Source organism: Crocuta crocuta, unplaced genomic scaffold (assembly GCF_008692635.1).
Source record: "Crocuta crocuta isolate KB4526 unplaced genomic scaffold, BGI_CrCroc_1.0 scaffold334, whole genome shotgun sequence".
Taxonomy (NCBI): Eukaryota; Metazoa; Chordata; class Mammalia; order Carnivora; family Hyaenidae; genus Crocuta; species Crocuta crocuta.
In genome coordinates, this window is record NW_027533260.1 from 1,110,025 (window position 1) to 1,135,845 (window position 25,821).

Below are 25,821 nucleotides of genomic sequence, written 5' to 3' on the forward strand. Positions count from 1 at the left end.
ATTCAGACATCCAGGCCCAGTCCCGGCCGCCATCACAACACGACTGCCTGAAAGAACCCAGAGCAAGACAAGGAGTGAAACTGTCCAGCTGGGCTCTAGACGATTTACAGCACCGTGAGACAGAATGCAGTGATTGTTCAGGCTACCGAGTTGTTGGGAGGCTTGATGTGCAGCAACAATAACTGAAACAGCTTGCACAAATCATAGCTAATAGGGAAAAGGTAATGTTCTGGAGATTTACAGGCCTGATGAATTTTTCTACATACTGTATTTCTTTAAAAATTTTTTAAATGTTTATTTACTTATTTTTTAATTTTTTTAATGTTTTATTTATTTCTGAAAGAGAGAGAGAGTGTGAGCAGGGAAGTGTCAGAGAGAGAGGGAGACACAGAATCTGAAGCAGGCTCCAGGCTCTGAGCTGTCGGCACAGATCCCAACACGGGGCTCAAACCCACGATCCCTGAGATCATGACCTGAGCCAAAGTCAGACGCTTAACCGACTGAGCCACCCAGGTGCTCCTATTTACTTATTTTGAGAGACTGCAAGAGACAGCAATATGGCGCTCAAACCCACGGACTGTGAGATCATGGCCTGAGCTGACATCACTAGTTGAAGATTTAACTGACTGAGCCACCCAGGCTCCCCTTTTACATACTGTATTTAAAGGATGGTTCTTAAGTGGGTATCTGAAGCCTTCAGTGGAGAAGCCTTCAGTGGAGAAGAAATCTGTGGAGTTTTGCCAGGCTGGGACTACATTTCCCAGAAGCCCCTTACTTGTTTGCTTCCAGGTTAAAGCTGACCACAAGAGAAGGGAGAAATTGAAGCAGCAGCCATGGGGCTCTGAGGGTCAGTGGAGGAGCAGGTACTATTGCAGCTCTCACACTCTGTGGCTGTTCTGGTGGCTCATCTTGTTGGCTTGACATACCAGCTGCTCAATTGCTGGGAGTGAAGAGGGTGTTGGGAGAAAGTGGCTGAATTTCCAGAAGCAAGGGCCATTGAGCCCTGTTGCATGCATTGGTGACCCTAGTGGACACAGGTGGCCCAGAGAGAAGTTTACAGTGACATGCAAAGGATCCAGGAAACAGTGTGTCTGGCATTTCTCTCCTACCAAGACATTGTTCCAGGATCTCTTTAACCTGACAATTAGGGCCATTTGCCTATTCACAGGAGCCTCATTGTCCCTGGGCAAAGGACAGGATATGGCCAACTGTCTCAGTAGTCAGAATGACCAATGCCCAGTTGTGTGTGTGTGTGTGTGTGTGTGTGTGTGTGTGTCTGTCTGTCTGTCTGTCTGTGTGTCTGTCTGTGCTGAGTAAATGCCTAGATTAAACATTATTTCTGGGTATGTCTGTGAAGGTGTTTCCACATGAGATTAGCGTTTGAATCAGTTGACCCAGGAAAGTAGATAACCATTCCAGGTGTCAATGGGCATCATCCAAGGTCTGAAAGAACAAAAAGCAGAGGAAGAGCAGGCTCATTCCCTTCCTGTCTGCCCATGAGCTGCGACATTGGTCTTCTCCTGCCTGTGCACTGGGATCTGCAGCATCAGTTCCCTCTGGTTCTGAGGCTTTGGGACTCGGACTGGAATTACACCTCTGGCTTTCCCGGGTCCCCAGCTTTCAGGTGTCAGATTGTGGGACCTCTCAGCCTCCATTTTTGCTCCAGTTCTTCATAGTAAATCAGTTTGGTTCTGTCCTCTGGAGAACCCTGTTTAATAAAGTCAAAAGGGAGACAAACAGACTAAGCAAGACTTCATGGGTTATATTTCCTACTTTCTCTTTCTTTTCATGAGAAATAGAAGCCACCGAAGGTGGAAAGCTAGAGAATCAAGAAGTGAAATGGTCTGTGAAAACACAAATCCATCACACCTTAGTCCCATCTCTAGAAAGAGGGAGAGTAGGTCAGACCTCTCAAGGCCTCTCAGCTCTGCTCCCTGGGGGCCTCCACACCTGCAGTGATGACATGGGTTTCAGTAACTCCAGGCGGGTGGGACAGCTCAGCCCCACCTAGAACTCAGGAACTTCCGGGAGACTTCCCCAGAGAGGGCCAGGCCTGTTCACCTGGTGTTGTAGATCTAGCTGAGGCTGTAGGTGAGGAGGAAACCAGCCCCCATGAGGGCCCCTCTGAGCAGGGTGAGAACCAGGGGCATGAGCCCTCCTGCTCCCCGGTCACACAGCTGCAGGAAGAGGGGCTTCCGGGGAGGGGGGGCGACAGAGGATAAAGTTCCAGCCCTTGGCCCTTCCACATCCTAAACACCTGGCCAGGCTGTCCACCCTCAGAATCTGTGTCACAATCCACTTTGCACAGAGAGGCTGGAGGAAATGACTTGGGAGCCCAGTGGGTGCTGAGTCTGGCAGGTGAATTCCCCTTCATCTCCAGGCCCTACATGGGGCAGCTCCAGGACTCCAGGTGCTGAGGGCTGGGAGGGAGTCAGGGCTTCTCCCTCCTGGACCAGCTCAGCATGGCAGGGGTTTGCTATTGGACCAGGATTCAGTGTGGGGTGGACAGCGATGGTGGAGCTGAGAGGTGTGTCTCTCCTGCTTCCCAAACCGACACAGAGGATGCATGACGATTTGACCCAAGCTCATTTATAGATAAATCCAGGAGTCTGGAGTGGCTGAAAGATCCTGGAGGGAGAGAGGCTTAGCTGTGGCTGGAAGGAGGAGGGAACTGGTCATATTAACATATGGAGGAAGGCACCTCAGGTAGAGGACTGCCTGCAAAGGCCCTGGGCCTCGTAGATGAAAGGAAATGCAAATATCTCTGGGGCCTGCTGGAGGACAGAGACATTTCTGCACCCAATAAGCTGAGGACGTTACCCTGAGGTGCAGGACAGCCACCAGAGGGCTCTGAGCAGGGAAGGGGCAGGGAAACCTTTCTGGGCCTGTTCTGTGTGGGACACAGACTTGACGGGAGACACTGGAGACCTGGAGGCTGGGGACCAGGAAGGAGCAATGGTCAAGGCCATGGGGGGGGGGGGAGGACAAAGAGGGGATGAGGAAGGGAGCAATCTGGGACATTTTCAGGAGGTGAGGCTTACAGGACCCATTGATTCAAGGGTGGGAGAGAAAAGGAGGCATGTGGAGTGAGTCAGGAGTTGTGACCCAGGTAACTGGGGGGATGGAGACCCATGACCCCAATTTCTGCACTTCAAAGTCATATTTGGACCCTGCACCAAAGCCCTTAGAGAGAGAGACTCAGAGTCCACTTTCATTTCCACCCTAGACTCCTCTGGCTCCTGGACCACTCACCTTCCTACAGCATAGACTATAGCAGCACTACCAGCATCAGAAACACCTCTTGAGCCATAAATGCCAGGCACTGTCCTGGGACAGTCTGGCCACCAGGGTCTCACTATGGGAAAAGTGGTTAAAAAACAAAAACAACAACAAAAACAAGAGGAAGCCAGCAGTATGAAAAGGATAGAGGCTGAATGCATTAGTGCAACTTCAGACCCACCATTGCCGGAGATGGAGAGGTTCTCGGAGGTGAGCCAGTACCACCTCCCTGCTCTGCAGGACTCAGTGATGTCTGGAGAAAGCAAAAGACTTCCAAAAGTCATACTGGCTGATGTATCTTTCATACTTGGAAAGTTTCATGAAAAATGGGTGTTATTTCTGCCATTCAGAACGTGCCAGTGAATTTTCCCCCCTGGAAAAAGAGGTTTCCTAATGAATCAATTCCCTTATGGATTCGTGGCTATTTGGGGTTTTCGTTTCTTCTTGAGACAGTTTCAGTAAATTATGTTTTTCTCATAATTTTTATGTCATCTGAATTGTAAAATGAATTAGCACATATTTGAGTGAAACGTCCCCTTACGTTGTTCTTAAAGCAAAAGACGTTACATAGAGAAAACAGTTCCGTTTATAAAGAGAAGCTTGATCAATTTTCATACGATAATGACCTTCCTGGAATAACCACCTAGATCAAGAGACCCCACCAGCACCCATTCCCAGTTACTCCCCTCTAAAAAAGTAACCACTATAATAACTTCTATCATCATTAGTGTTTTCTGCTTTTTACTTTTTTCTTTAACTTTTTTTGTTTTTATTTTTGACAGAGACATAGTGCAAGCAGGGGAGGGGCAGAGACAGAGCGAGATACAGAATCTGAAGCAGGCTCCAGGCTTGAGCTGTCAGCACAGAGCCGGACACAGGACTCAAACTCACGAACCCTGAGATCATGACCTGAGCCAAATAAAATCATGACCTGAGCCAAAGTCAGCCGCTCAACTGACTGAGCCACCCAGGTGACTCTTGTGCTTGATGTGTTATTGTGAGAGTTACCCACACAGCAGCCATTCCTCCATTCTCACCGCTGAGTTTCTTTTTTCTTTTTTTAGTGTTTTATTTATTTCTGAGAGAGAGACAGCATGAGCAGGGGAGGGTCAGAGAGAGAGAGAGATACAGAATCTGAAACAGTCTCCAGGCTCTGAGCTAGCTGTCAGCACAGAGCCTGACGCGGGCCTCGAACCCACGAACCGTGAGATCGTGATCTGAGCTGAAGTCAGACGCTTAACCGACTGAGCCACCCACGCGCCCCCCTCACTGCTGAGTTTCTTGTGTGCACCTGCCATACATTATTCAATAGGCTATCTGGGTTACTTCTAGTCTGGAACTATTAGGAAGAGTCCTCATACAAACATGGCTTTGACGGGAATATGCACCTTTGGTATATTTTTTAGAGTGGGATTTCTCAGGAATAGTCTAGAGGGTCTGGGTCTCCAGGACCCTGGGCCTAGGGACTACGGAGTCTCAGGTGTCTGGGTCTTCGGATCCCTCAGTCTCGGAAGTGGGGGTCTCTAGGGTTTCTGGTCTCGTCCAGTCCTCTCTCAACTGCTCGCCAGCCCGGAGCTCCACCTCCTCGTGAAACTAAGTATGTACTACGGTTCGCTGGCCAGGACCTCATCTCACCCACTACCCAAATCCAGGCTCACGTCCAGAGAACTACACCCCCGTCCCCCGCCCCCCCCAACCTCGCCAAATCACTAACAGCTGAGGCACGCATAGAGCCCTCAGCTCACATGCACTGCTACTGTCCCCATCCGACACGCTCACGCGCACCATCACCACCCGCACGGGCACGCGTAGATGCCCTCCGAGCCCCGACCCCGGACTCTGCCCAGTGCATAAAGGAAATCCGGCAGCGCACTTGAGCAATCGATAGAAGGGGCCGCAAGGGTTGCTGGGAGTTGTAGGCCCGGGAGGCCTAGTAGCCACAAGATTCCGAGTTGCCGCATGGGGTTCTAGGAGTAGTAGGCAAGACTGCCCCAGAGCCTTGTGGGAGTTGTAGTCTCCGGAACCACTTCCGTGCCAGACTTCCGCGTGCGAGGCGGTTGGAATGTCCTAGTACCGCGTTCTGTCCAGGTGAGTAGTTCCTCCAGGAGCGGGTGGGCCCATGGGCCCCCGCTCTTTATTGCGGTGCCATGTGAGGTTGAGAAGCTCGGGGAGTGGTGACCGTAGCCCCTGTGATTCCCTAACGCCTGTGTCCCACAGGCCTTCTGGCCAGGATCCCCGCTTTGGACACTGGCCCATCCTGTCTCTTGCCCGTCTACCCCTTACCCCAGGCGGGGATTCCACCGTCTCCCTCCCCACCCCCCATGCCATTAGGCACATCAGAGCGGCCCCTAGCGTGTCCTCGAGTCTCTGTTCTGATAGAAGGATCACACACTAGCGTCCTTCCCACAAGGCTGCAATCCAGAGGCACCGCGTTTCTTCTTCTGGGTGCATTTATTAGTCCCTCATTCTGCAGTTCTTTACGGAGCGCCGACACAGTTCCAAGTCCTATGCGAGGTCGGAGGGAGACGCTGGTGGACGAGGCCGGCCCAGTCCCTGCCATTAGTACCCCGAAGGAAACAGGTCGGCCACCGTGGTCAGGCTGGGATGTAGGCATCGTAGCAGCTCTGTAGCCTAGACCCAGGCTGGATCCATAGAGTCATCACCGGGAAGACACTCAACAGGCATTTCAAGCCTGATGTGTCCAGATGGACTTCCTGGGGACCCCCAGACGAAATGGCCCCATCTTCCTCCCAGGTGCTCTGGCCAAAACCTCCAAGTCACTTTCCATCCATCTTTGCTCATCAGCCCAGCCCCCACCACAATCCAAGTCTTGTGCAAGTCCTGTGGGCTCTGCCTTCGGAACAGATCCAGAATCCCACCCTTCCCACCTCCACTGCCACCAGCCCCACACCAGGCCACTTGCATCTCTCACTGGCCACTTATGGCCTCCCTGCCTTTGCTCTTGTCCTTAAGGGGTGTTCCTCACACAGCAGTCAGTGGGATCGTTTTACAATATAAATCAGGGGCACCTAGCTGGCTCAGTCAGTTAAGTAAGCATCTCTTAATTGGGCTCTTGATTTCGGCTCAGGTCCTGATCTCAGGGTTTGTGAGGTCAAGCCCTGTGTTGGGCTCCACGCTGGGCATGGTGCCTGCTTTAGAGTCTCTCTCCTTTTCCCTTTGTACCTCCCCTTCTCTCTCTCTCTCTCAAAAACAAAAGCCATAAGTCACCTCATACCCTTTCCTGTTCAAAATCCTCCTGTGGTTCACATCTCCCTATGAATAAAATTCAAATTCCGTATGATGGTCTATGAGTCTCTGACAGTCTGCAGACTCAACACCTATCGAGGTCTTCCTCCTTCAGGAGGCAGACCCCAGAACTGGGTGACTTTGGATTCAGGGCAAGAGAAGGGATGAGTCAAAGGGACTTTACGTCCTGTCCTGCGAAGGGGCTGGGTGGAAGGTGGCGATGCTCTCAGGAGACAGGAAACAGTGGGACAAGAGCAGGCTTCTGCCTCTCGGAACGGAGGCTGGCCACGTGGGCACCTGGGATCTGGAAGAAGGTGGGGCCGGGATCCTCAGGGGGGCATTCGGAGGACCAGCCGGACGCAAGGCACAATTCGGAGCCCCCCACAAGGACAGTGGGCTGGGCGGGACCTGAGGACCATGAAGACGACTCTGCAAAAGAGGCTGAGACTCAGCAGAAGATAAACCAGGGGCAGAGGGAGGATCAAGTCAGAAGTCAAAGGAGAAAATTTCAAAGGGCCGTTGCACAGCGCTGACAGATGTACCTGACGGTCACAGCTGACGGCTCCTAAGGGCTCTTTGCTGGCCCGGTGACAGGGAAAAGCTGAGCAGAGAAAAGAGCCAGTGCAAACACCTTCCAGTAGGTGTGTCCCGAGTGTCTGAGAGTAGACACCAGCGTGACTGAGGACAGTGGGACGTGAGGTCAGAGAAGAAGGGAGCCAGATCCCAGAGAGCCTCGGAGGCCACTGGCTTTCCCTGAAGTGACAAGGCTTGCGCGGAGAATGTATAGAGCACAGCGGGCAGGGTCCGCTGGCCGTCCTGTGGAGAGGAGAGGGGGTGGGGCGGGGTGGAGGCAGGGACCCTGGTGAGTATCGCTCAGAAGAGGGTGGCAGCCGTGGAGATGGGGGAGACCCATCGCCTTCTGGGTTGAAGCTGTCGTCACATGGGATTTGCCGTATGCCGTTCAGGCATGTGAGGACAAGTGGAGGAATGGTCAGGACTTGACATTGTAATTAGGAGTCACCGCAGGGAGGGGAAGAGTGGTGAGAGCAGGCCCGCGTCCAACTGCTGAAAGGATGGAGCTGCTCTTCACTGCAGGAGAAGCAGGTGTGGCAAGAATTGGGAATCTGGGTTTTCAGGTGCCTGTTAGACATCTGAATGGCACTGGCCCCTGCCTCAGGAAGTCACAGACAGTAAGCAAAGTCACATAAAGTCATTCCACATATGGTGAAAATCCTAGAAGCAGAGTAACCTGCTGGGAGGCCCCTGCATTAGGCCAGGCTGGAGGCGATGGTGGCTTGGGGGGGCGGGGGGGGCTGGGAGGAGACTGGGTNGGCCAAGGAGTGTGTAGCTGGAGGATTGGTTTTGGCTGGGGAGGGACAGGTTGGAAGAGGGGGACAGAAAGGGGTCAAAGATGGGCTGATCCATGTTTTGATACATCTGTAGAAGCTTGTGAGAGATTCTTATTTTTTTTTTCTTTTTGGTTTTACTTAATTTTGAGACAGAGAGAGAGAGAGAGCACGAGCAGGCGAGGGTCTGAGAGAGAGGGAGACACAGAATCTGAAACCGGCTCCAGGCTCTGAGCTGTCAGCACAGAACCCGATGCGGGGCTCAAACCCACGAACCGTGAGATCGTGCCCTGAGCTGAAGCCAGACGCTTAACAGACTGAGCCACCCAGGCGCCCCGAGATTTTTGATACCAGAGCAGAGTTAAGCCCGGTCCTGGAGGCCCAAATACCCCACCTGGAAACAAAGGCAACCCCAGATCGTCTCCTTGGAGATGGGATCCAGCTGGCTCCCCGGAGGCACTGACCCCGCAATAGGGAATCTGCACGTAACCTGCCTCCCCTCTCGCCCTGTCCAGGGGAAGCCAACTCCTCTCTGCCCGCCCGCAACCCGCGATGCCCGCCCCGCAGTGCGCCTCCTGCCACGCGGCGCGCGCCGCCCTCCGCCGCCCGCGCTCCGGCCAAGCGCTGTGCGGCGCCTGCTTCTGCACCGCCTTCGAGGCCGAGGTGCTGCACACGGTGCTGGCGGGCCGCCTGCTGCCGCCCGGCGCCGTGGTGGCCGTGGGCGCCTCGGGCGGCAAGGACTCCACGGTGCTGGCGCACGTGCTGCGCGAACTGGCGCCGCGCCTGGGCGTCTCGCTGCGCCTGGTGGCCGTGGACGAGGGCATCGGCGGCTACCGGGACGCGGCNTTCGGCACGTAATTGCTGACCATTTCCTGAGCACCAGATACAAGCTATGTCGCCTAGAGCGATACCTAACCTCGGTTACCTCATCTGTAAAACGGGGTTCTTAATATCGAGGTCCTAGGATCGCTGGGAATTAGGTGAGTTACGCGTGAGGCACTTAGACCAGAGACTGGGAAACAGCAGACATTACAGAAACGTTTGCCGACCCGATGCAGTTCGAGAAGCCCCAAGAAGACCAGTGTTTTACTATCAGACCAGACTCAAGTGTAAGGCGACAAGATGCAGAATAAGCAGACACTTAGCTGACATTGATGGCGNGTCTCAGAGAACTGAACGACTGTCCGTTTCCGAGCCGGTAGGATTAGGGGGCTGCTTGCCTCGTCCTCTGCCGGGCTCTGGGCATGCTCAGGAGAGCCCTAACGCTTCTGCAGGACCTACTCTGTGTCGTGTTTGCCTGTCGCACGATGAGCAAAACCGCTTCACTCGACGGACTCTCATTTACAGTAACCGTGATGTTTATCTGAGCGCCGGCATCGCGCGGACGCTGCACCGTCTGATGTCGTCCGCAGCGCGATCTATGGCTGTGCGCTCACCTAGCGGGAGTTTGTCCCTCCCAACCAGGGGGAGGGGAGGGTGGTTAGATTTCGCCTGTGGTTCACACTATCTTATAGAAACACAGTGTGCGCCAAATGTGTAATTTTCAGTTTTCTAACAGCCATGTTTTTTAAAGGAGGGGGGAACTGGTGAACTTTTAGTAATGGATTTTACTTGACCCAAATAAATATATTTGATGTAAATACCCAAAATTTGACCATTTCATTCTTTTAAATTTTTTATAGTTTATTTATTTTTGAGACAGAGCATGAGTGGGGGAGGGGCAGAGGGAGAGGGAGACACAGAATCTGAAACAGGCTCCAGGCTCTGAGCTGTCCCCACAGAGCCAGTTGCGGGGCTGTATCCCACAAACCGTGAGATCATGATCTAAGCCAGCCAGTGGCCCCAAAATATGACCATTTTAACACGTAGTCGTTATTTTTAAGACTATAAGATATTTTACAGGTTTTATTTTTGTACTGAGCTTTTGAAATATAGTGTGTCTGTTCCAGCCCATCTCCATTCAGATTCAACCAAGGTTCAGAGCTCGCACTTGACGTGAGGGCCCCCAACAGGGGAACTGGGAAGATGCTGTTTTAGGCCGTGGCCACAAGAGGTCACTGTGCCCACACCTGGGCATTAGGTGGGCGTTGCTGGCAAAATCGGGTCTCCACTGCCCATGTGGGAGGTCTCCTCTCTCCCCACTCGCGCCACCTTCCGGGATCCCCAGGTCTGAGCCAGCCGCCAAGGGCGAGAGGCACAGCCTGGCGGCAGAAATATTAAGGCCCCATCGGAAACTTTCCTTGACCTCAAGACCTGTGTGTACATGCACTCATTCATTCTGTAAATATTTATTGAGCACTTCATTTGTGACAGCCGTGAACACATAAATACCTGCCCTAATGTGAGAGGCCAAAAGAGAAAGGAGAATAAGTTGAATATATAGATGTCAGACGGTAATAAATCAGGGAATGGAAGCAAGCCCACATTGAAGCAGGTGTAGTTTAAGCGCTGACAGTTGGGTTTTCTCTTCTGTGTAAATAAAAAAAAATTTTTTTTAATGTTTATTCTTGAGAGAGAGAGCAGGGGATGGTCAGAGAGAGGGGGATACATAGAGTCTGAAGCAGGCACCAGGCTGAAGCAGGCTCCAGGGCTCGAACTCTTTTTTTTTTTTTTTTTAATATTTTTATTTCTAGGAGAGAGAGAGAGAGACAGCATGAGCAGGGGAGGGTAAGAGAGAGAGGGAGACACGGACTCCGAAACAGGCCCCAGGCCCCGAGCTGGCAGTCAGCACAGAGCCCGACGCGGGGCTGGAACCCACGAACTGCGAGATCATGACCTAAGCGAAAGTCGGACGCTCAACCGACTAAGCCACCCAGGTGCCCCTCCAGGGCTCGAACTCTTGCTGTGAGATCATGACTGAGCCACCCAGGCGCCCCTGGTTTTCTTTTTTTGTGATGCAAGTGCCTGTCTTAAGCTTTACTTGCCAAGGTTTCCACTTCAAAGATGGCTATCTCAGTAAACAGTTCCAGCCACACTACTAGATAAAAAAGCCAGGCCGGCTTCCCCCACCCCCTCCAAGCATCTTTGTTTTAGAAATCTTAGCTGTTTGGGGCGCCTGGGTGGCTTAGTCGGTTAAGCGTCCGACTTTCGCTTAGGTCATGATCTCGCGGTTCGTGGGTTCGAGCCCCGCATCGGGCTCTGTGCTGACTGCCAGCTCAGAGCCTGGAGCCTATTTCAGAGTCTGTGACTCCCTCTCTCTCTGACCGTCCCCTGCTCACGCTGTCTCTCTCTGTCTTTCCTAGAGATAAATAAAACATTTAAAAAAAAAAAGAAATCTTAGCTGTTTTCCATACATCACCAGCAGCTTGTTTTTCCTCTTCCCAAGCTTTAACTTCCCCACTTTTGTTATGTATTATTATTATTATTATTTATTTTAATGTTTATTTTTGAGAGCGAGAGAGAGCGAGAGAGAGCGAGAGAGAGAGAGAGAGAGAGAGCGCGAGCACAGCTGGGGAGGGGCACTTAGAGGGGGGACAGAGGGCCGGAAGCAGGCTCCAGGCTGGCAGCACAGAGCCTGATGTAGAGCTGGAGAACTCATGAACCAGGAGATCATGACCTGAGCCGAAGTCCGGCTTACCTGACTGAGCCACCCAGGCGTCCCCCAAGCCAACGCTTATGTTTTAAATTCATGGAGGCGTAAGCCCATGACACCCTAGGCACCCCCCTCGACCCCAATAAAAGAACCCCAGAGACCCATGCACCCACCCTCCACAGTGACCTTGCTGTGTGACCCCTGGGGCACCACGTGATTTCCAGATCCTGTAAGTAATAAACTTTTTTTAAAATAAGTTTCCTGGTGGTTACTGTAGAGGGCATCTTGCAATCCTGAGAATCAGGGTTATCGATAGGCTGAGACCCATCCAAAATAGTGAGGTGGGTAGAAAGGCCTCAAGGAGAAAGTGACACTGTCCAAGGTGAGGTGAAGCGGTGAGCTCTGCAGATGTGAGGGAAGAGCTTGCTGGAGGCGAATAGCGATCGCAGAGGATCGCAGACCGAGGCAGGGTAATGGCGGAAGAGAGGGCTGAGAGGGAACAGAGCGTTTCGGTTTTGAGACAGAAGCCACAGAGAGTTTTGAGCAGAGGAGTGAAAAAAGATCATCGTTTTATTCACGCAGCAAACATTTCTGGTGCCTCCCAGGGGTGCCCAGGCAGCCCCAGTTCTGGCCCCCGATGGTCTCCCCGGCGGGTGGTCAGGGAGTTAGCAAGGGCACCGGGGAGCCCAGAGGTGGGGTGCCCAGCTCAGCATGGAGCGTCACAAAATGCCTTCTGAAGGAGGCAGGGTTTAAACCAGGCCCCAGAAGGTAAGTCTGAGCAGGAGAAAGGGGTGGGAGGGAGCCAAGGCTGAGAGAACAGCAGGTGCAGAGGCCTGCAGGCAAGGAGAGACCTTGAACCTGTGGGGAATGGCCGCTCGCAGGCCAGGATGGTGGGGGAGGAGCTAGCCCAGGAGGACTGCAAGGAGAAGGCAAAACAGAGCAGCAAGCAAAGGGGTGGGATGGTGCGAGTGGACGGGAGGACCATTTAAGGAGCACTCACCAAGGGCTGGTAAACCTACTAAACTCTAGGGTATGTAAGCGCTCCTGCATGAACTCCATTGCAAGAGAAGCCCTTCCCAAACAGACTGAACAGAAATACAGATGTTTGCCGCCTAGGCGGATGGCCATAGTAAATACGGACAGTCTTTTGCTGAGGGAGAAGGCCATCATGAGCATGGAGGGCAGGGCAGGGACGTTCCTGAAGCAGGAAGCCCCAGTCATCATGGAGGGGGTGGGGGGGTGTTGCCATGGTTTTGGCCTTGGTAAATGCAGCCCCTACCTAAACACCAGGGACCCTCCATTCTTGTTGAGTACGGCAGTGGATCTGTGACAGGATCGAGGCTGATGAGGTGGAAACCCCACCGTCCGGAGTTGGTTAGAATCTCTCTTCCCTGCAGGGATTTACTTTTTTTTAATGTTTTTATTTATTTCTGAGAGAGACAGAGAGACAGTGTGAGCAGGGGAGGGTCAGAGAGAGAGGGAGACACAGAATCTGAAGCAGGCTCCAGGCTCCGAGCTGTCAGCACAGTGCCCGATGCGGGGCTCGAACCCACGGACCTGAGCCGAAGTCGGACGCTTAATCGACTGAGCCACCCAGGCGCCCCTTCCCTGCAGGGATTTAAAGCTCAGTCTCAGAAAGATGGGCTTTCCCTGCCTTCTCCTAGGCTTGCGTTCCCAAGGCTGGATACTGGCGATTCGTGTCAGGTCTGAAGAGATAGAAGCATTGGGTACCGAGATTCTGGAGGAAAGAAGGCTTTGAGATAAGCTTACTCCTTCAGCCTGTTTATACAGAGCCCCACTGCATACCAGGCAGCAGACGAGGCTCAGGGGACTCCACAGTGAACCTGCTAGTGAACCTTCGTGAAGCCTCGGTTGAAGTGAGAGAGATGTTACCTCATCCCACAAATGTTTACTGTGTACCTACTATGTACCAGGGCACAGACCCAGATAATGAAGGCAAAACCCCTGCCCTGTCAGAGATGACACTCAAGTGATGGGAGACAGGATCCATAAGAACAAAAGTAAATAAAACGTGAGGGACATCTGAGAATGGTAAGTTCCGCAGAGGGAGGAACAAAAGACAATAAACAAGGAAGCAATTATAGATTGAAATAAAGCACAGGAAGGAAACTAACAAGAAGAGAATATCTGCCCCAGACAAGGTGATCACAGTGATCAGGAAGGGTGTCCCAGTCAAAGGGAACAGCAAAGACAAAGACCCTAAGGTGGGACAAAACCCTCAACTACCACACAGAGAAAATCAAAGTGCAGGGGACCTGAGGCACAGAGCATGATGGAGTGATGAGGTTGGAGAGATGGACATAAGCCAGACAGAATGCCTTGGAGGCATTTGGGTTTTATTCTATTTGCACTGGGGAATCATACATGGGTTTGAAGCAGGTTTTAACAGGATACTGTTTTAAATTTTAAGAACATGCTGGCTGCTGACTGGAGAATGGACTTGGCATTGGTGGGGAAGAGGGTAAGAATAGGGGTCAAATGTAGAAGCAGTGAGACTAGTTAGGATGCTATTGCACCTGTCCAGGTAACAGGTAAACACGGCTTGGTGAGAGGAAGGGCAATGGGTGGATTCCGTGGCTATTTGGTGCTAAGGTGACAGGAATTGCCAAAGTGGGAGGTGGGTGTGAGGGAGGGATCAAGGACCACTCCCAGCTTCTGACCCAAGCAACAGGGAAACGGATAGTGTCATTTACTAACAAGAAGACTCAGGGAGAGGGTGGGAGAGGACCCACCTTCTCCCACTTTTTAAACAGAAATAAATGGGAGATAATGAAGATGGAGGGAGGTGGGGCAGAAATATTCTCTGGCTGTTGACCTGGCATCAGGGGCGCCCAGGTGTGCATACAGAGGCTGCCTGGCACGTAGCAGATACAGGTGCTGACTCAGAGCCATCTGAGAGATTACCCAGAAAGTTTGGGTAATCAAAGAGACACGTGAGATCGACATCAGAGGGGCATCAAGTCAGACGGGCTGAGGTTTGAATCCCACCTACACCACTTGCTCACCATGCAATGTTGGGCAACTAACCTGATTTCTCTGGGTTTTCCCCATCTGTAGAATGGGAGCGATTGTGTGTGGGCCAACGGGGGGGATTAAGAAAGATGTGGCGCATGGAGGTACTAGAAAAATTGCCAGCCAAGAGCTGGTCAGGGGCCCAATAAGGCAGAATGAGGGTCCATTTGCTCATCCCACAAACATCCATCGCATGCCGGACTGTGCCAGGGGGATGGGGACCCAGCAGAAGACTTCCTGCCCTCAATGGCATGCAAACAGATTTGAAGAGAATGGCATGGGGTGTGACAGCGGGATGCCGCAGGTTCCAATCCTGGCTATGCCACTTGCACGAGTGGTTTTTGTCTGAGACCCCGTTTCCTCACCTGCAACATGGTGCTAATAAGAGTCTCTAAACCTCATAAAGCTGCTGTGAGGATTAAGCGCGATCATGTTTACAAGGTCCCTGGCAACCTGTCTGATGTTCATTATAGGTGCAGACATAGACAGGCATTCCTGGCACAGGGACTCAGGAGCCTCTAAGGGAGAGGGGCCCTTTGGTTTTGCAGTCCCCCAGCCTCCACAGGGTCTGAGACCACCTCCCCCATCGCCCATTCCCACGGTAGCACCCTGGCCCCTATCTCCATCCAGAAGGGCTCCACCTCAGAAGCCACAAACCCCACATCCTACTCCCTGACCACAGACTCCCATGCTTCCAGAGCTGTGGGTGTCTCCGCCATGCCTGTTCTTCCACCTCAAAGGCACCCCTGACCCCTCCTGCAGCCTCCCACCGAAGCGCCTTCTGCCTGCCTTTCCTATACCCCACAGTCTCTTCCACCGCTCACGTCCTCAGCTCCCCCGTTCCAGGTCCCTCCCCGCGTCACCAGCCCTACATGCTCCTGCCCTTTGCTGGAGAAAAACAAAACAAAACAAGATCATCCAACTGTTCCCATGATGCCTCTTTAAATTCCTGATCGCCAACTTCACCTGGACACCTTATCCACCACCCTCACCTCCCAGCCCCACCCACCCAGGTGACCCTTGAGACGAGCTGGCCTCAGTCTTCCTGGAGGAAGCAGAAGTCACCCCAAGGGCCCTCCCTCCTCTTCCTGCTGCAGGACCCACACCCCACCCGAAACCTCACCCGCCCTTTCCGTCTTCCTTCCTGGAACAATGGAAGAGGCGTCTTTCCTCCCATCCAGAGCTAATCCCACCACTCAGGCAGTTGCACCATCTGTCCCTTTGTTCTCGGGCATCTCGCTTCCTGTGGTTGTTAAGAGCTGCCCGCCTGGGTTCGAATCATGGCGACACCACTCAGCGTTGTGTAAACTTGGGCGGACGACTTCCCTTCCTCATCTGTACCTTGAAGATAATAAGAGCGTCTTTCTCATGACACCATGGGAAGGGTTCAGTGAGTTAACTTATGAAAAATGCACTCGAACACTGTTGGACCCACAAAGCATTGCACAAATGGAATGGACCCTCAAATCTCCTTGGGAAAGACAATAGGAGATTCAGGTGAAGGAGCAGAGAGCCCGAGAGTCCTGGAGTTTGTACGTTTCCTCTTGCACTGACCAGCTGGGTGACCTTGGACAAGACACCGCTCCCCTCTCAGCCTCAGTTTCTCTGTCAAGAGGGACAAGATAGTACCTATCCCACGGAATACACACTTTCCATGACCTCACTGCCCTCATTTCCTTCTATTCTTTCCCCCTCACTCACTCTGCTCCAGCCGTGCTGGCCTCCTCACTGCTCGCCAGACACACCTCAGGGCCTTTGCACTTGCCTCTCTTTCTGTCTGGAACAGTCTTTTCCCAGAGATCCCCAACACAGGTAGGCCTTTGCCCAAAGATCACCTCACTTGGGTTTTTCTTGACCCTACTCCTCTCCCTACTTTCTTATTATTTCTCATACACTCATAAATTATAATATTATATGTTGTACTTATTTAACTTTCTTTCTGTTGATTGCCCCTCTCCCCCTAGAATATAAGCTTCAGCAGGGTAGGGATGTCTGCCTGTTTTGTTCATGGCTATATCCTCAGTACCTAAAACAGCGACTCATGCATAGTGAGTGCTCTGTGTTGTTGAATGGAGGGAGGGGGAGTGAAGGAAGGCACGAAGGAGAGAGAGAGAGGCAGAGGGAGAGAGGGAAGGAGGCAGGGAGGAAAGAAGCTAGCCCACAGGAAGAACTTCCTTGGTCAAACAAAATGTGGCACATCCATTAAGTGGCAGGTGATTCCACTTTAAAAATGGATAAAGAAGATGTTGTTTACGTATACACTGGAATACTCCATGGCAATGAGAAAGAATGAAATCTGGCCATGTGTAGCAACATGGATGGACCTAGAGGGTGTTATGCTGAGTGAAATAAGTCCGTCAGAGAAAGACAGATGCCATATGTTTTCACTCATATGTGGAACTTGAGAAACTTAACAGAAGACCATAGGGGAAAGGAAGGGGGAAAAATAGTTACAAACAGAGAGGGAGGGAGGCAAACCATAAGAGACTCTTAAATACAGAGAACAAACTGAAGGTTGATGGGGAGTGGGGGAGAGGGGGAAATGGATGATGGTCATTGAGGAGGGCACTTGTTGGGGTGAGCACTGGTGCAATGAACCTCGGGAATCTACCCCAAAACCAAGAGCCACTGTACACACTGCATGTTAGCCAGTTTGACAATCAATTATATTTTAAAAATAATAAAATAAAAAGGAAGGAAATTCCAACACACACGACAACATGGGTGAACTTTGAAGACATCCTGCTCAATGAAATAAGCCAGTCACAAAGTGATTCCACTTCTACGAGGTACCTAGAGCGGTCATGTCCACAGAGACAGAAAGAAGATCAAGGTTACCAGGGGCTAGAGGTGAGGGGACAGGGAGATAATGTTGAATAGAGACAGAGCTCCTCTTGGGGAAGATGGAAACATTTTGGAGATGAATGGCTGTGATGGTTATACATTCATGCAGATGTACTTCAGGCCACTGAACTGCCCACTTAAAAATGATTTTAGCTGTGGGGGCACCTATGTGGTTCAGTTGGTTAAGCGTCAGACTCTTGGTTTCTGCTCAGGTCTCACGGTTCGTGGGTTCGAGCCCCACATTGGGTTCCACACTGACAGTGCAGTGTCTACTTGGGATTCTCTCTCCCTCTCCCTCTCTGCCTCTCTCCCTCTCATAAAAAATAAACATTAAAAAATGCTGTTTCTTGGTTTAAGTGAATTTTGTGTTCTGTATATTTTACCACAATAAAAAAGCAAATCAGTCTTTTCTTTTTAAGATTTTATTGTTAAGTAATCTTTACACCCAACATGGTGCTCAAAGGCATGACCCTGAGATCAAGAGTCGCACATTCTACTGACTGAGCCGGCCAGACGCCCCGCAAATCAACTGCTTTAAAGTGTTGAATGTTAAAGCTCAAGGGGCGCCTGGGTGGCTCAGTTGGTTTGGCGTCCGACTTCAGCTCAGGTCACGATCTTGTGGTTTGTGGGTTCGAGCCCTGCGTCGGGCTCTGTGCTGACAGCTCAGAGCCTGGAGCCTGCTTCTGATTCTGTGTCTCGCTCTGTCTCTGCCCTTTCCCCACTCATGCTCTGTCTCTGTCTCTCAAAAATGAATAAACATTTTTTTTAAAAAGTTCAAAATAAAAAGAGGAACACAGCACTGTGCCAAGATCGCAGTGAATGGGAGCTGTTTTCGTCCTTCCCTCTCTCCTCACCGACCCTAGCTGGTCACACGCCTCTTTCCTCGCTGTCTTCCAGTCCCTCCAGCCACCAAAACCTTCTAGACTCTCCCGTCCTTTTCCCCAGTGTCCACCCAGCTGTGTCCCACCCTTATGCACTTCTTCCCCAAAAAATTACCTCAACTTCCCCAACAGCACCCTTTCCTGGACTTCCTCCTAGCTCTCTCCTTGCTCCTTCTCAGCCCCTCTGCCCCCTAGGCCGGGGGTCTTCCTTGGGGTCCTGAGCAGATATCCCTGGTCCCCCCACTCCAGGCACCCTGGCTTCGGTACCACTGGTGCTAGTAACACCCCACTTCTGTCTCTAACCAGACGGCTCTCCGAAGCTCCAGACCCCGGTCCCCACTGAGGACCCTGAGCGTTCTTCTGTCCCCTGTTCAGAACTGCCCTTGGGCTTCTGCTTCTCCTGGCCACCTTCCCTCTGGCCCTCGGAGCTCTGTCACCATCCTCCTGCCCGAAGGTCTCTACTCAGTGCCCCCACCTCCTTCCCACCCCCTCACACTACCTCCAACCCCCTGGCAAACCCCTACTCATCCACAGAAGGCCCCGGCTTAGACAGCCCTTCAGGAATCCTTTCTCCAGCCTGGGGTTCCATCAGGCCCTTCCACATTCCCCGGGCCGAGTTTCCCATTGCCCATTGGCCTTTCCTGTAAGACCATAAGATCCTCGAAGGCAAGGACTCTGGCCACCTGCTCATTCATTCGATCGCTCATTCATTCATAAAATATTTTCTGAGCATGTTTTTTGTTGTCATGGCCAACAACACTGCCAAGCAGGTGGGTGGAGTGGTGAGCAGGTCATCAGGGTTTTAGATTCCGGCGGGAAGAAGCTGAGTAACCTGGCCGAAGGCTCGGGGAGGTCTGAGGTGGGCTGGGGGGCGATAAGCAATAAGCAATGAAGGGACTCTATTTGTTCTTGTAGCCCCAGATGTTTGCTTGGGCTCCCCCGGGGTTCACTGAAGTCTTCTGCTTAAGCAGAAGGTTCTTTTGAGGCAGAGGGAGACCTGGCGTTCATCAAAGTCTTCCAGCTCAGCGGAGGGTCCCCGGGAGTCCATCCAGTCAAAGGTTTCTGCTTGGGGCGCCTGGGTGGCTAAGACCGTTCGTTGAGTGTCGGTCTTGGCTCAGGTCATCTCACACTCCGTGAGTTCAAGCCCAGCGTCGGGCTCTGCTCGGAGCCTGGAGCCTGCCTCAGATTCTGTGTCTCCCTCTCTCTCTGCCCCTCCTCCAGTCACACTCTGCCTGTCCCTCTCAAAANGACAAGACATATTTATAGACTCCGAGAAGTTGCACCCCTCCCCTCAGCTTGTCCCCTGGTGGAGATCAGACCCAGGAAATCAATGAGGGCTGTTAGCTAGACTACAGGTCTCCTTCCAGGTCACCCCTTCAGGTGCATCTGTTTGCCCGTGTGCATGCATGCAAACATCTCTTTCTACGTAATGTTACCTCCTGTGTAGATCCAGATCACCACAAGGGCCCCCAGACCTCCTGTGTCCCCGGGGAGGGGTGGGGGGTCTTTCCTTCTGTTCAGCACCCTGCCCTCCAGAGCCGCCTACAGCCCCAAGCCCCCCAGAACCAATTCACAGGAAAGAGGTGCACACAGGGGGTCTGTGGATTCAGACTCACCGAGTGAGCCCCCAGGTGCAGAGACAGGACTAAGCAGCAGCCCCGGCAAAGAGGCAGAAAAGTGGTTTGGGAGGCGGGGGGAGGGGGGAAGAGGGAGGTAAGGAGGGTTGTTGAGAGAGGGAGAGTGCACAGGCTGCTACCTGAGTCACCCTGCCCTGCTCAGGCCCAGGGACAAATTGCAGTCATTAGGGAATTTAAGAGGCTGGGGAGGCACTGTACTGAGGACTGTGTGCCCTGGCCCTGCCCCCAAGTTAGGAGGGGTCCCTTGGACCCAGGGCACCTCCTTGGACTGTCTGGAGCCTCCCCCCACCTCACCATTGTCTCCCTCCCTCTCTCTGCGTCACCATCTCTCACTCTGTCCCCGCCCCAGTTCTCCACTGGTCCTCCTCCTCCGTGCTGGGGTCCCTGCACCCCAGACTCTCAGGACTGTGAGAACCACAGAGCCAGAAAGCCTAGGGGACAAGACAATCCCAGGTGTCTCCTGCCCTTCTCAGCCCCACCCCCTGCCTCCCTCCTGGCTGCTGTCACCTTCCATCTCTGCCTCCCTGTCTCCTCTGTCTGCATCCCCACCATCTGCTGTACCCTCGCTCCCTTGGCCACCCCCTCGGCCACCCCCTCATCTGCCTGATTCTGCATCTTCCTCCCCCTTCTCCAGTGTATCAGCACTTCATCCTCTGGCCCTCTTGCTGTTATTCTCTGTGTGTTTGTGGGGGTGGGGATGGGGGGGTGTGATCCTGCCTCTCTTCTCTCTTCACCCAGTTCTCTTCCTTTGTGTCTGTTTCCGTTCTGCCTTCAGTGTCTTTCCTCTGTCTTTCTTCTTCTCTCTTCGCTTTCCCACATTCCCTTCTCCATGAATCACTGTCTCTGTGCCTCCGCTGCTGCACTGTGTCCCCCCTCACCTGCCTCCTCTGTCCCCATGTCCACATTCATCTTGCTTCTCCTTCCCCATCTCTCCCTAGTCTCTCTCCCCCGACACTTGTCTCTCCGGTCTGTAGTTCTCTGACTCTTTCTCTGGTTCTCCACCTTCTTATGTTACCTCTCTTACATTTCCCAGTCTTCTCTGTGTCTCTGTCCCCCACCCCCAACCCCTCCCAGCACCTTCCCCTGAGCCGCCCACCCTGTCCACCCTGCCCTGGGGTCCCCCCTCCCTAGGTTCCTCCCAGATTAAACACCTTCCCTGGGCGGGTTCTCATTAATGTGGTGGCTGCTTCTCTGACCAGAGAGGGGAGGGAGGAGATGGGACCAGGGAGTCCTAGAGTCCTGGAATGGGAAATAGGCAATTAAAAAATGTCAGGAGAGNAGGGAAGCAAGACACCACCCCCACTTCCTGTACCCGCAGAGACACATCCATGTCCCTGAAGGTCTTGGTCTCTGTGTAAGGCCTTGTCTGTCTCTTGCAGCCTCCTTTCTCTCTCACTTTCTCTTTCAATTGCCAGAACCTGCCCCCCAGACCCCAGAATGCTCCTGCTTCTGACAGCACTCCAGGTGGTGGCTCTAGGTAAGACAGCCGCGGGCTCCCGAGTACGACAGTCCCCTAGACACGCTGAGAAGAGATGGGGAGGGTTCCCCGGGGCCCTGGGGTGCTCAGGGATGGCCTGATGGGAAGGCGTGGGGGTGGGTCGGGGGTCATGACTGCGGGGCATGCAGAAGGGGTTGTGGAGATATCAGGATGCAGGAGTCACAGCAGACGGGGAAGAATACATGAGGAATTGGAGAGAAGCACCCAGTGCTGTCTAGGCTTTATTTAAAAAGGAGGGCTGCAAAACTGATGGAAGGAAGGCATGTTGGTGGTGGCGACTGTGGGTGCGATGTCAGGCGGGGTGGGGGTGGGTGAGACAGTGGCTCCTGGGGGCTCCCAAGAGTGGGAAGGGTGGAAAAAGGGCAGGGAGCTCCTTGAATGTGTCGGAGAAGGATTAATGGTGGTACACTGTGGAAAGTGATGGTAGAAAGTATTCGTGGGAGAGTAGGGTCAAGGGGAGTAGGTATGTCAGGGCCCTGGATGAGGCGGCCGTGGGAGCAAGCGATATCCTATGGAGGTGATGGTGGGGGAGGAGTGGGTGTCAGAAAACTCCCTGACTGTGTTGGGACAGTAATGGAGGCAACATTGGGCGTGTCTTATAGAGGGTGGGACAAATAGAGGCGGGTGGTTTGGGGGTTAGGGAAAGAAAAGGGATCTGTGGGTCCCAGACATCCCAGAGAGTTGGGTGGTGGAAAGCATTTGTTCATCTGCTTTCCCCACTCCACCCCACCTCGGCCTGTTCCTAGCCACGGCGCAGAGCCAAGAGAATAAGGACAAGATACTTGGTGGTTATACATGCATCCAGAATTCCCAGCCATGGCAGGCGGCCTTACTGGCAGGTCCCTTTCGTCGTTTCCTCTGTGGAGGGGTCCTGCTGTCAGGCCAATGGGTCATCACTGCTGCTCATTGCTCCCGCCCGTGAGTAATCCCCTCCCCTATTCCTGTGCAGGGTGAATTCCAGAGTTTAGAGCCCCAGAGGTCAGCTAAGAACATAGAGCATTGTGTTGAATCTAATGTAGTAGCCAGATCCTGGTTTGAGGTCTAGATAAGAGCTTAGAATACCGACACAGCTCAGCATATAGAATCCAATCATAAATCTTGAAGTCGGTTTAGATTCTGAAAGCAGATTGACAGTTTAGAACCCATAGGCCAGCTTAGACTTCCACACAAAAATTAGAACCTAACATACCTGGAGATCTATCTAGAGGCCAAACTCTACATAGGGACCAAGATTAAGAGCCCATTCCAGATTGGTGGTTCAACTGAGGGCACAATCTACATTCAGAAACTTAGGACCCCTCTCAGAACACTGCTTAGAATCCAAAGTCTAGTCTAGAACCTGCAGTCCAGCCATAAATCCAGAACCCTGATTACAGCTAATCAGGGTACATACAGCACAGAGTGTAGGATAGACAGAACCAGAGCCCATTCTAGGTGCAATGTTTAATTCAGAGTCTAGTCTATGACTCCTTTTTTTCTAGGCGTCTATGACGCCTAGAACCCAAACCTCAACCCAGTGTCTAAATCCCAGAATGCAGACCATAATCTGAAGTCTCATACACAACTCAGAGCCCTTTCAAAAGTCTAGACCTAAACCTAGAACACAGATCCCTGACAAAAGCTCACCCAGTGCCTATAAACACTAAGATCCAATTCCATAAGTGAAAGTCCAGTGTTGAACCTAAAGCCCAGAAGTCAAACCAGTGTCTAGAATGCAAAGTCCAGAATACAAAACAGTATCCAGAAACTTGGATCCAAGCCATAACCTGGAGCTGCATCTAGAATCCAGGGCTCAATCTGAGGTCAAGAGCTCAGACCAGAGTTTAGAAGCAAGAGCCCAGACCATAACTGTAATTCAATCTAAAACAGGGTCGACCCGAGAATCAAGAACTCAGACTGATGTTTAGGACCCTAAGCTCAAAGACAGAGATCAAACCATTGTCTAAAACCCAGGTCATAAACCAGTTTAAGGAAGAACCCAGAACTCAATCTAGGAACTGAAGCACATATCCATGTCCAGAATCCATAGCTCAGATCACAGTCCATTGCTCAATATAGAATTGAGCCTACCCTAAAACTAAAAGCTCAAGTCAACATCTAGAACCAAGGCTCAAACCATAATGCCGAGCTCAAAATAGAATCTGCAGCCTATCCTAACACCAAAAGCTCATACCCATATCTAAAAAGTATGCTATGATCCAGACTCAATCTAGAGAACCCAGATCCTAGCTTCAACTCAAAAGTTCAGAACGTCTAGGACCCAGAAGCCAGGCTGGAACCAGGATGGAGCCTCTCAGGAGGCTCCTCCAGGATATCAATTCTGACTTAGAGTCCAGAGTCTCACTTGGAACTCAGAGCCTAGAACCTGGCACTGAGACAAGAACTCCCAACCATCACCTTACACCCAACCAGAAACCACAGCTCAAGAGAGGAAGGGGTGGATGGTGGGATGGACCCAAGAGAGAGGCCAAACTAAGGGAAAGAGCACAGGAGTCCAGCTAATGCTCCAAAAGTGGGTTCGACTTGTGAAAAACTTATCAGCAGGGAAGGGAAAGGGGCCAGAGGATGGGGAGAGGTCTCTCAGTCAGATCCTGAGCAGTGCTACTTTTGGGGGTCATGGGCCAGGATCCTTCACGTAGCCCTGGGCAAGCACAATCTGAAGAACTGGGAGGCCACCCAGCAGGTGCTGCGTGTGGTTCGCCAGGTGCCACACCCCCAGTACAACTCCCGGACCCACAACAACGACCTGATGCTGCTGCGGCTGGAGCGGCCTGTTCGGCTGGGGAGGGTGGTGAGGCCCATTGCTGTGGCCAGTTCCTGTGCCAGCCCAGGGACCCCCTGCCTCGCGTCGGGCTGGGGCACCACATCCAGCCCCATTGGTGAGTACTTCCCTATCCTGGAAACAAGGGGCTGGGGGGCTGGACTTCTGGGTCTGAGGAGAGGAGGTAAACCCGATTTGTAACTCTTCAGTGCCCCCCCAGCCAGGTACCCCAACTCCCTGCAGTGTGTGAACATCAACATCTTCTCGGATCAGGAGTGTCGGCGGGCTTATCCCGGAGCCATCACTGCTGGCATGGTCTGTGCAGGTGTCCCCCAAGGGGGGAAGGACTCTTGTCAGGTGAGGCCCAGTGAGGAGAGCTGGAGGAAGGGGATTGTTTGGGGCTGGGGCTTGGGTACAAAAGGATCTTAGGAGCATGAGAATCACTGGAGGCCTCCCCAGAAACTGGGAGAGATTGTAATAGTTGGGCTGCCTCCTAGCTGTACACCCTTGGGTAAGAGACCTAATCCCTCTGTGCCTCAGTTTACTCAACTCTCAGGTAGGGGTAGGACCTCTTAGGGCAGATGGTAGAATTAGATGTGGAAGGAGCACAGAGTGGTGCCTACACTTAGCTCTGATAACTGCTCCCATTGCTGTTATTATATATGGGCAGCTGGGAAATCTGTGCTCAGCATCTCTAGAGGCTTGAGAGGTGACTCCAGAGACGGGGAGATGTAAAGAGGCATACACGGTTTTCTAGAGCGGCAAAGTGAGCCCCAAGGGGCAGAGACAGCAGGGAGCACTGAAGAGGAATGGCAGTGATATCTCCAGAGCCCTGCTCAGGTGTCTCAGCCCACCTGCTTCTCCATCTCTGTCCCTTGAGTTCTCCACACCCAGTGGCTCTAGCCATCTGTCATCCATTGGTGTCTCCATTTCGGCCTCTCCCCTTCAGGGTGACTCCGGGGGACCTCTGGTGTGCAAAGGAGAGCTCCAGGGACTCGTTTCATGGGGGATGGAGCATTGTGCCCTGCCTGGCTACCCTGGGGTCTACACCAACCTGTGCAAGTACCAGACCTGGATCCGGAAAACAATACGGAGCAAATGATTGTTGGCGTGACTTAACAGCAGCTGCCCACCTGCCTCCCCAGCCCCCTCCTCCCTCAGACCCAGGAGTCTGGGCCCCCAGCTTCTTGATTGGGACCCCTGGCCCAGAACTCCCCTTTCCCAGGGAGGTTCCTTCAGGTTTGCTCTCCGCACCCACACAACACCATTATTCAGGACCCCTTAGGTACGGGACAAGAGCGTGAAAACACAAAACTAGCACCGTATCCCAAAGAAGAGATTTTTCAAAGCTTACTGTTTCTAAAAACCAGGTAAATAATAATAAAAATGGAATAATTCTAAATTCCATTCACCTGTTCATTGAATTTATCCAACAGATGCTCACACAGTGGCTTCATGGTGCCCACCTGGAAGCCATGTTCCTGACAAGTGGCTGAACGGGGTATGCGTTGCTCCCTGGGGGGCACCCTCCATCCACTACAGCTGGTGTGGTAGAGGGCGACGCCCGCCTTGCGGTCATGACCTTGAACAAGACCACCCCCCCACCCCCCCGAGGCCAGGTCCTATGATCAGGGGCTGCTGAGGTCCAGAGCAGAGAAGGTAGAGATCCACCTTGTTTCTTGGAAAACTCTATGCAAATAAAAAGGTCCTCTTTCTCCTAATCAGATGTCAGGTGAGGAGAGTTGAGTTAATCATCCACTGGAG

At 52.5% G+C, this 25,821-nt stretch overlaps 2 protein-coding genes across 2 annotated transcripts; both read left to right on the forward strand.

The window, feature by feature from the left end:
• The first annotated feature begins 5,314 nt into the window (after positions 1-5,314).
• On the forward strand, positions 5,315-8,729 carry LOC144217525 (cytoplasmic tRNA 2-thiolation protein 1-like). The gene is made up of 2 exons (XM_077747131.1): positions 5,315-5,367; positions 8,387-8,729. The coding sequence occupies exon 2, from the start codon at positions 8,424-8,426 to the stop codon at positions 8,727-8,729; it is 306 nt and encodes a 101-aa protein (XP_077603257.1). The 5' UTR covers positions 5,315-5,367; positions 8,387-8,423.
• An 11,473-nt stretch (positions 8,730-20,202) lies between these two features.
• KLK14 (kallikrein related peptidase 14) lies at positions 20,203-25,389 on the forward strand. The gene is made up of 6 exons (XM_077747353.1): positions 20,203-20,251; positions 21,214-21,275; positions 22,043-22,214; positions 23,922-24,175; positions 24,278-24,414; positions 25,007-25,389. Exons 2-6 carry the CDS (start codon positions 21,236-21,238, stop codon positions 25,157-25,159), a joined length of 756 nt encoding a protein of 251 aa, XP_077603479.1. The 5' UTR covers positions 20,203-20,251; positions 21,214-21,235; the 3' UTR covers positions 25,160-25,389.
• The last annotated feature ends 432 nt before the right edge of the window (positions 25,390-25,821 follow it).

Excerpts from the sequence above, each read along its gene's own strand:
- KLK14 (XM_077747353.1), top strand. The coding sequence starts at position 21,236 with ATGCTCCTGCTTCTGACAGCACTCCAGGTGGTGGCTCTAG. Across the intron at positions 24,176-24,277 it reads CACCACATCCAGCCCCATTG|CCAGGTACCCCAACTCCCTG; the intron begins GTGAGTACTTCC and ends GTGCCCCCCCAG. Across the intron at positions 24,415-25,006 it reads GGGGGAAGGACTCTTGTCAG|GGTGACTCCGGGGGACCTCT; the intron begins GTGAGGCCCAGT and ends TCTCCCCTTCAG.